Source organism: Vespa velutina, chromosome 10 (assembly GCF_912470025.1).
Source record: "Vespa velutina chromosome 10, iVesVel2.1, whole genome shotgun sequence".
Classification (NCBI taxonomy): Eukaryota; Metazoa; Arthropoda; class Insecta; order Hymenoptera; family Vespidae; genus Vespa; species Vespa velutina.
In genome coordinates, this window is record NC_062197.1 from 6,893,423 (window position 1) to 6,903,422 (window position 10,000).

Below are 10,000 nucleotides of genomic sequence, written 5' to 3' on the forward strand. Positions count from 1 at the left end.
TAACCTTGTGTTGTCCTCGCACACGTTCGAACCTACATCCTCGCGGACTCGTCTTTTCTACTCGTCCATGTTCGTGGCTCTTCTTCCCTCTTCTTTCCTTTTCCTCTCTCTCCACCGTCTACCGACACCGTTTTCTGTGTGGTCCTCAATTATGTTGCTTCGGCCTCCGTAATGAAACGCTACCGGCTAATAATCCTCCGGCCGCGGTCGATTCTCAGCCCCCTCAACGCGGGACGCATATTCTCTCGCGATCGATCTCTCTCTAACCGTCGCTACGAACGGATCTGTCACGTCTCTTGTTCTCTCGTTCTCTTTCTCGCTCTCTCTCTCTCTCTTTCTCTCTCTCTCTCGAATTCAACCACGTGCATACATTGCCGTCATTAATAACTCAACGTGTCCCAAATAAGAATATAATTATGATCCGACTCATTTCCAGATCGACCTTTCTCGCTTTTCTTTTTAATTTTACTGCCAAGTCATTAACGCGGCATAGAGAAAGGGATGATTTGTAGTCGTTAGAGAGATCTACTCTCGATATTTAGAATTGGTTCAGCTAAGGGTAGAGAGGAAAGGGAACACAGTCGATAAATCGGTCGAGGCTTCTGCCACGATCTTCGCGTTTCTTTTCAAACTGCCTCCCAAGGAGTGTGAAAGAAAGAGAGAGAAAGAGAAAGAAAGAGAAAGAAAGAGAGAGAAAGAGAAGAAAAAAAAGAGCAGGGTCGTGCATCGGCACGATTTAGAGACCTTAACGGTTCAAAAGGTACCGCGCTCGAAAGCGCGGGAGTCAAAACGTTCGGCACGCCCCGAAGAAACACACAGAACTCGTGCGCCCACGCGCGTCTTTTATTGCTTTTGTAAACACCAAACGAACGACGCTTTGTTAACGAGATGCCATATTGTGCTTGACTTTAAGATAATCTCCAAGATTAGTTGTTTAATCGTCGACGTTTTCTCAATTTTATGGAAATTTTGGAATAACGTAAACTGAGAATAAAAGAAAATAAATATTTATATTTATTTTGGAATTATAAATTGTATTATGAAATGTAAATTGTACTAACGTAGAAATATAAAATTAAATACATTTCATGTAATGATATTTCTCGTATATACTTGGAATTCTTTTATTTTATTAATTTTTCTTTTTTTTTCTTCTTTTTAATCAATTTGTGACAACAGGAATTTGTAATGGTAAACGATTGAAAATTCTTATAGGAAATTAATATAATTGTATTATACATAAATTTAATTCGCATAAAAATACTCAATAGCACAAAATCAACATGCACAATTGATCTAGGCACAAACAATTTTTTCATATAAATCAACAAAATAATAATAATTATTATTATTTTTATACATAAATAAAATTAGCATACATGAATAATCAGCAAGTATATTCAACTTGAATTAAGATTCAATAGAGCAATCGATCTCCTCTAAATCTCCTTTCGATCTCCTTTAGAAATCGTTGACGTACTTTGTTGCAGAATATTCAACGCCTCTCACTATGGTAGCAGCAATTTAAATTTGAGTAGCCTCGGTGGTAGCGTCAGTCCAACGGCCTCGAATATGAGTGCTTGCATGGTACAGAGTGCGAGTTCCGCGGTGCCAGCAAGTACTGGTGTTGCTCATCATCATGTTGCACCTCACAGTCCTGGCGAAGCTAAAAGTGGTTATCCATATTTGGGTGGAATCGACTCACAAGTTTGTGGAAGAGTACACGGCCCAGATTTCGTCTTGTCGACTGGCAGGTCAAACGACTTCAATGTTCCAGTATCGCAGGCTCGAGGTACCTTAAACGGTTACACGAACGAGCCACTTGATCAAAGCCAGCTTGCTTTCCTCAGCCGAATTGGAAGTAACGTTGAAAAGCGATAAAATATATTTCTGAAAATAAGTGTGCCTTAATCTAAACTCTGTGCTTTAAATAAAATGATCTTCGATAAAATCGAAAGGACATAATAGTAACGTGAAAACTTCGAAATCACTGTACATATGTGTAATTATATGTAAACGTAAAACATTCGTACTTAATAGATATCTACATACGTGTATTTGTGTACAACGTGTTGCCAGTGCAAATGATTAACGAATTTATCGAACAATTTTAAATAGACAAACAAATTCGATTTGTCGCTTGAATATTTTATTATTTTTCGTGAACAACGAGAAGACGTGCCTTGTTAACTTCTTGCCTTAATGATCGCCTTAAATTAATATCGTAAGTAATTTTTTATTAATATTGCTAACCTATTTATAAAGCGTTAAGAGATTAATATCAATCGTAGGCGTTATTTAATAAACGAGATTAAATACGGCAATAATGTTAAACTTGATACTAAAGAGATTGCTATCGTTAGTATTTACTTGATGATTATTTTAAACGATTTATTTAATTGAACGTTATATATATATATATACATACACGCACACATACACAATTATTGTACATAAAGGAAATTTTACGTAATTCACATAAGAATATTTTCAATCGGTAGCTATAGCTATGCTGTAAAAATCGACGTTATGGAATAAACAAAGCTTACAGTCCGCAATCGACGATTTAATCAAATACATCCTAATTTTTATACACATTTGTGAACAAATTTTATGATTGACCTAACAATTTATACGGTAAGTAAGTACATACATTCACCTGTTTAATATTTTTTTTAATGTTATAAAATAAATATTAATTATATTAATGATCAACATGAAGCCTACCGTTCTTGAAAATCGACCAAACTTGAAAAGAAAAGAAAAGGAAAGAAAAAAAAATGAAACGCAAAAAGTGAAAAGTCAGAAGGAGAGCCGACAATCGGGTGTACAGTGACAACGAGCAATCAGCCTGCCGTATATCTACGAGTCCTGTCGCCACGCATTTGTGGCCCATTGTGTTCGCCAAGTAGGTGGTCGGACCTCTTCGCTTTTCTCTATCATGACATAAATATATCGTCGCGTAGGAAAGATACGGTTGCGTTTTTCGGCCCGATCTTACCGACTTTTTCCCAATGTTGTCCTCGATCCAATGTAATAGCAACAATATCAAATAACATAATAAAATATTGCAAGCAAAATATATTAAAATGCGATCACGTGAATGATATAAAAAAAAAATAAATAAATAAATAAAAAACAAAAGAAAAAGAAGAAAATATTATTGTCACGATCAATTCCAATTGGCTTTGATGTAACAATGTTTTGTCGTGCGGCCTCCTGACCTACCGCATGAAACGGGAGGGTAAGAAAATTCTAGAGCAACAGATTGGAGGATAGTCCGTCGCATAGGATTGGCGATAGGGGCTGAAAGAAAGGGACTGGGCTCAAAGAAGCCGCTTCGAATGGCAACCCTAAACTGTAAGCTATGGGAGATAGGAAATGGGCGGGGAAACCTTGAGTTGGTTGGAAACTATATGTGGGGTCCGAAAAATTCACAATACCGTGGGATATAGAAGTTCGACTGGTATTCGTATTCGCTGATTGTCTTCAATTTATCAGATTTAGTCCTTCCTGGTAAAACTAATGAAATTTTCGTTAACTTAATCGTTGATAATCTCTTTAAAGATTGAAATAATTTCAAGTTTAATCGAACGATATTTTAGACAATAATTTTTATCTTAAATTGTACTTACAACGAACGCATAAAAATTATCATTTCTTTGTCGATATCGAAAGAAAATGCTGTAGTTAATTGTACGATTTAAAAAAAAAAAAAAGAAACGTAAACCGTTCGTACAATACGAACATTCCCAACAGATGTATAGCCTACGAGTAACTTTAACGAGCGTAACGACCTACGAAACTTTGAGTTTGCACCCCGTGGATAGGAAGGGGAGTAGGTATATACCATGAGAATATATCACAAATTTAACATCTCGTTCGAGTTAAACTTAAAATATATATATATATATATACATATATACATACGAATGACGTAGGAAAGTATACCAAGTTCGTAAATTTGTCGAGTGTCACGATAAAATATGAAGAATAATATTTAAAAAAAAAAAAAAAAAAAAAAGAAAAAAGAAAAAAGAAAAAAAAGGAAAAGAAGAAGATATAAAAACAATAAAAAACAAGAAAAAACACGGGAACCTTTTTTTTCGCAAATCAACCGCCATTTTCCCTATAGGACATAGGACGCTGAGCAAACGGGGCACAAATCATCGTCGACTTAACTCAGCGGAAAGGGAGAGAAGAGGGGTGCAAAACAGGGAGAAGAAATGAAATGGGCAGAGCGAAAAACACACAAAACCAGTTCGGCCGTGGCTAGTAATGGCTGCTTGCACGTCTTCTCCCAGCCTTAATGGCAAACACCGTGGACCCCCCATACAGATGTACGTGTACACACATATAAGAAGGTCTTATGCCAGGCAGCCAATGGGACACAGCGGTACGTTTCGAACAATGGTGCGACCGATTAGATTAATCAAACTTAACCGAGCCAATGAAAAGCGTGCAAATCGGGCGGCGTAGGGTAGCTTCGTTTGTTCGTTCCGTTGTAGAAACTCCGTGGTACGTAGGTTAGACTGATATGGGAATATCATGCGGTGCCATGGACTTTCCTAGTGTTACTAATTTAACGATGTTTAACGACGACGACTAAGCTAGCTTCCTACGAGACACGATTATCCCTCAGACAAGCTCTTCCGACGATCGGATCTTACTTGAAGCACGATGAAACAAACTTTTAATGAAGCTATCAAGGTACACAGGAAGTAAGTACTTGCTTCCACGATCAATCTTCTTGCTCCTCTAATTTCTTCTTAAGTTACATATAAATCTTACGATGTATTATATAGAAGAATACATAGATACTTTTTACGAAACTTACTGATTGCCTAAACGTCTTTGAAATATACTCAAGATGAAAATAATGTTCCGATAAATATACAAGATACAAGTAACTTGAATAGAAATTTTCACGTATCTACACGTGATAAATTCCTTAGTTCCATCGAATGAACTTTTTTCGATCTATTATAAAGAACAGTCATAAGATCTACCGTTTTTTATAGATTCTTTAGTAAATGATCTTTGTTAGGCCACACGTCGATGAGAACAGCGAGGAAACAAAGAAACCTTTCGAGACGATCGATAAAGGAAGAGAGATTTTCGGGTACGCTATTGCATCCTGTAACCAGGAGCTTGATGAATGAACCCAAACTAGCGCTTTGGGTACGCGTCGGCTTGGTTGGCGTTGCCCGCACGGCAGCTGGCTACGCTGCGCTGATTGGACGCGCATCACGCTGCATTTGTCGATCTTTTGCAAAGCGATCCGCGCATATATATTCGGGGTACCCCCAACTAGCTCCCCCGTAAACCTTCCGACGTTCCATCGTGAGTTCTTTTCAAAAGGGCAACGTTACGAACAACAACGAAACTTTCTAATGTTCGTCGATCCGAGATTCTTATCGTTTCTCTAACTTTTATCTTTTTTTCTTCATAATTTGATGATTATATAAAAAAGGAAAATAGGTGGAAATAATCAGATCGATTTATTTTTCTTTTTATTTTTCATACCCCTTATTAAACTCTTCTTTTAATAATTATCCATCAGTGAAATAATATTATCCAGATCGTTAGATCTAATTTCTTCTGATCAAAATTTTAAATCCGATATAACATTATAAGAGTTTATTAAATGAGGAATTAAATATCAATCAGTATCAATGTGCTGCTTGTGGCGTTTATATTAAGAGATAAAAAGGCAATACTGACTTAATAATCGACGTGGCTAATCTAATTTCACGTTGAGATTCGATCGGCTGGCGCATAATTGGCCTAATCAAATTCTCCACCGATGCTAGCCGCACGAAAACCGTAAAAGCATCGCCGTCGAGTGCCGTAAGTAGGCATGTCATCACGCGTTATGAGCTTCGATCTACCCAAAAAGACTTCAAGGGGTCTCCCTTCCTAGTTCAAAGGCTACATTCCGATTCGCTGTATCTTCGCGTTACTTTTCATCCTCTCTCTCTCTCTCTCTCTCTCTCTCTCTCTCGTCCTCTTTCTCTTTCTCTTTCTCTTTCTGTCCCTAAAAGTTGAACGCGGTCTTGTCGCGGCCGAAATAATCGCGATTGAATACGGTCGCTTCTCTTTCAACGTTGTGATAGGTCAATGAATACTTAAAAGAAAACAAGAGGTATACGTAATACAATTTTACAATCTCTTGATTACGAAATAAAAAAAAAAAACAAACAAATATTTTTCAATGGAACAAAGTAAAATATTTCTTTCAAATATCTCAGATAAAATAATTGAGAATGCTTAACATGATACGGACTTTATGTAATTTAAAAATATTTAAGTAGCCATGTAATATATGCCGTTGATAAAAATAAAAATATAAATTTACAATATATTCTCCAATCATCGCACGCCTCGACCGAGGAAAGTTATATCTGAGCAAGCCGTTCAAGTCCATTTGATTCCGTGAAACTTAATTAAGTCAGAATAATAATAGTCGAACGAACGTGCCTATACTAATGGTAGTTCTTGGTTCTCATTATAGAACAATATCCGTTAACACTTTAACGATCGTTTATTGCCTCTTGTCGAATACCACGAATACGTCGTTTTATTGATTCTACGTTGCGATAACGTTTGCTATTATTTCAATGTTATTGCTGAAAGGAGATAAAAGAAAAAAGTCTAAAACGATTTTTTAAATTCCAGAATTTGAACTTAGACATTTATTTTATCTTATTTTGTCTTTATTGTTCACTCGAGTCGAAGAGTCAAGGGGTCACTAAGAGTTCTTAAAACTTCGAAGATAATCGGGATGATCCACGCTTGTCGCGAACTAAGAAACAATGCCGTTGGCGTTTCATGAAGTCCTTTTCAAAAAATATTATGGATCGATGGAAAAAGAGATATAGAGAGATAAAATAGAGAGAGAGAGAGAGAGAGAGAGAGAAAAAGTTGAAAGGTAAAGATATAAAGGTAAATGTATAGGAGAGAGAACTCGATTCTACCTTTCTCAATAGTAAAAGATGATCGGAGGGGTTCGCGAGAATGTGAAAACATCAAGTAGGCGGGACAGAGCTTAAGCATTGTGAAACGACGAGTTTCGAGCCCGGATTACAACCCTTTTTATACTGAAAAAAGACTTTCTAACGTGGCTTGCGAACGATAGATGAAAAAATGCGAGCTTTCTCATCGGGTGGTCGACATAGATCAACTTCGATACTTGTCAATATTTTCGGACATTGTGGTGACAGCGCGGTGAGATGGAGCAGTAATAATTTTTTTAGAGATATTTTGAAAAGAATAAGAAAAAAAATGGCGAATATGGCATCTTCCTTGTAACCCTATAAAAAGATTGTATTATTGTATTATATTAATTTCAACAGTTAACATTAAAAAGCGACCAAAAAAATCGAAAAAATTAAAATGGAAAGATACAAATTAATGAGAAAACGGAACAAAGACTTTTGTTTTAGCGTAGAATTGTCACCTTTCGTATTTTAACGGTGACATTAAGATCATTCTAGGTTCTAACGAAATCGTCTAAATTCTTAGAGTTTCTTTCTCTCTCTCTCTCTCCCTCTCTCTCTCTCTCTCTTTCTAGTTCGGTTAAATAGCCTAGTCAAAAGATTTTGTAAACCACGCAGCATCATCCTTCTTTCTCTCTCTCTCTCTCTCTCTCCCTCCCTCTCTCTTTCTTTCTCTTTCCTTTGACTTCAGGGTGGCGCGCGTAGAATCGAAGCGTAGAAATATGATTTAAGCGTGCAGTAGTCGGCACCCGAAAAAGCAACTTTCGGGACAGAGCGAATCGGAAACACTTTTCAACCCCTAACGAATCTCGTCGAAAGCAACCACCCAGCTCGGGGTCTATGGTCCGTATATTCATACTAACGCACACAAGCGCACTCACTCACTCAAACATATGGAAACAAGAACGTTTTTGGAGTTTCTTTTTAATATTGAAAGAGTCCGTATATGTATATATGAAGGTATGCATGTGTATGTATGTATGTAAGAAAGAAAGAGAGAAAAAGCAAAGAGAACAGAAAACATCGACGGTGGCCTCTTTTTCCGATATAAGTAGGTAGAACCAAAGGGACTCGGTGTGTGTAACATCTCGCGTTTGTCCTTTTAGTTAAGCTGGTTAAGATGGTCGGTATGAATTAGTCTCGTTTGATTATGACGATGATATAGACGTAGACATGGTGAATTCGGCGTTTCTCGTTAATTCCATGCAGAAAACGTGTCATTCGCATCAACGTGTAGTAAATATCATGTATATGTAATGTTCAATGATTCCTTTTGATTGCTTTGAAAAAAAAGATACATTCGAATATGAGTTTTAATGCAATATTTTTTTTTTAATTCACAAGAGAGTACAATTTTGGGAATGCTTATTTATTTCTTTCTCTCTCTCTCTCTCTCTCTCTCTCTCTCTCTCTCTCTCTCTCTCTCTCTCTCTCTCTCTCTCTCTCTCTCTCTCTCTGTTTCTCACTACCTGTTATCCAAAAAGCGGATTTCTTTTTCTCGACGAGGTTACTTTCGTCGCGGATTAGATGGTAAATAAACAAAGATTTAAAAAGTCAGAATGCACGACGGGTAACGGGACTAGTGGAGTTAGTGTCAGGTTCGCGGCTTATCCAGCGGCTAAGTCGTGCCTAAATCTTTCAAGAGGGAGAATGTAAGAAGGGCGCATTATCTTACTGGGGGGTCCAGTTCGCTTGACGACCATCAAGGACCTCAACGATCTCTCTTCTTCTTTTTCATTTTCTTCATTTTTTTCTTTTTCTTTTTCTTTATCTTTTTTCCCTTCTTTTCCATCCTTTTTTCCTTCGCCATTCTTATTGTGACCCATAAGCACAGTTCTGCTCCGACTTATAATTTCAAAACGTTTGTTAGATTTAGTTCTGACACTGTCTACCCTTTATACATTAAATCCGTAGGTCGTGTCCTTCTTCTCGTGTCCATCTAACATAAGGAAAACTTCGTCCTTCATTAAACAGAAATATTTAGACATCCTCGGCAAAGTTATTTTAGGATTCTCAGATCATATGACAGTTCAAGTCATTTTCGAGTGTTATGTTAAAAGTATTACAAGTTTTCCTTTCACTTGTTAAACGAGTTTATTCTAAATCTATAAGCGTATTTTCTAATTTTTCTAAAAATCGATATATTTATTTGATATTTTTAGAAAGAATGTATTGTCGATGTTTAAGAAATATTAATCGTGTTTTTAAATGAAGATCGCAAAATAATGCAATATCATGCTGATTTTATCTTCGTGACATTTAAGAAATTTTTCATTCAAAGAATCACTCGAGAATGTCCTCGAGAAGAAAATCTTTACATCATCATATTATTATGATTATTATTATTATTATTATTATTATCATTATTATTCGACTCTCTCGATCATCGTTCGACAGATCTAGAGAGAGGCTCAAGAACTTCCCAAAGAGGTACCGACGAGTAGCAAGTTGGGTTCGGATGTTTCCGGCATTGGAGAAATTTCTCCGCTCTTCTATAGATTAGTAACGGGTAGGCCAGCACTGTTCGTTGAGCGTGAGTTTGCCAGCTGCAGACCAGTAGCGAGCGAGAAATCATCGACAGGGATAGCTAGAGAAATTCACCGACGTTCTAACGAAGAAGTGCGAGAATGGTTTCTCTAGCGGGACATTTCTGGGTTCTACCAGGCCGAGGAGGATACGGCGAATAATCGGTAAATGGGAGGACGTCGCGAGCGAGCGACACCGGGCCGAATCCAATCCGCGTTCACGAAGGAAGCGAACTGTGACGAAATCTAAGACTTCAGGAACCAGGGATACGGGAATAGCTGAGTTGGAGAATCCCATAGATCGTTTTCTATTTCTTCGTCACTTGGCTCGTGTACATAAAGGATCGAAGGATCCATGGTTTTTATGTTTTTTTTCTTTTCACGATGACTGATGGAAGAGAAGAGAAAATCAAAAAAGAAGAAGAAAAAAGCAAAAGTATAGGGAAAGAAAAAGAAATAAGCGGATACTGTTGTTGA

At 37.1% G+C, this 10,000-nt stretch overlaps 2 protein-coding genes across 4 annotated transcripts in view; both read left to right on the plus strand.

The window, feature by feature from the left end:
* Positions 1-2,558, plus strand: part of LOC124952445 (protein gooseberry-like) — a 21,178-nt gene extending 18,620 nt beyond the window's left edge. For all 3 annotated transcript variants that reach the window (XM_047502332.1, XM_047502334.1, XM_047502333.1), the window contains one exon: positions 1,491-2,558. In XM_047502332.1, the coding sequence (XP_047358288.1) occupies positions 1,491-1,881 (391 nt within the window). In that variant the 3' untranslated portion in view covers positions 1,882-2,558. The remainder of the gene's footprint in view (positions 1-1,490) is intronic.
* A 1,463-nt stretch (positions 2,559-4,021) lies between these two features.
* Positions 4,022-10,000, plus strand: part of LOC124952444 (protein gooseberry-neuro) — a 28,437-nt gene continuing 22,458 nt past the window's right edge. Inside the window, exon 1 of the mRNA XM_047502330.1 lies at positions 4,022-4,396. Coding sequence (XP_047358286.1) covers positions 4,279-4,396 — 118 coding nt within the window. The 5' untranslated portion in view covers positions 4,022-4,278. The remainder of the gene's footprint in view (positions 4,397-10,000) is intronic.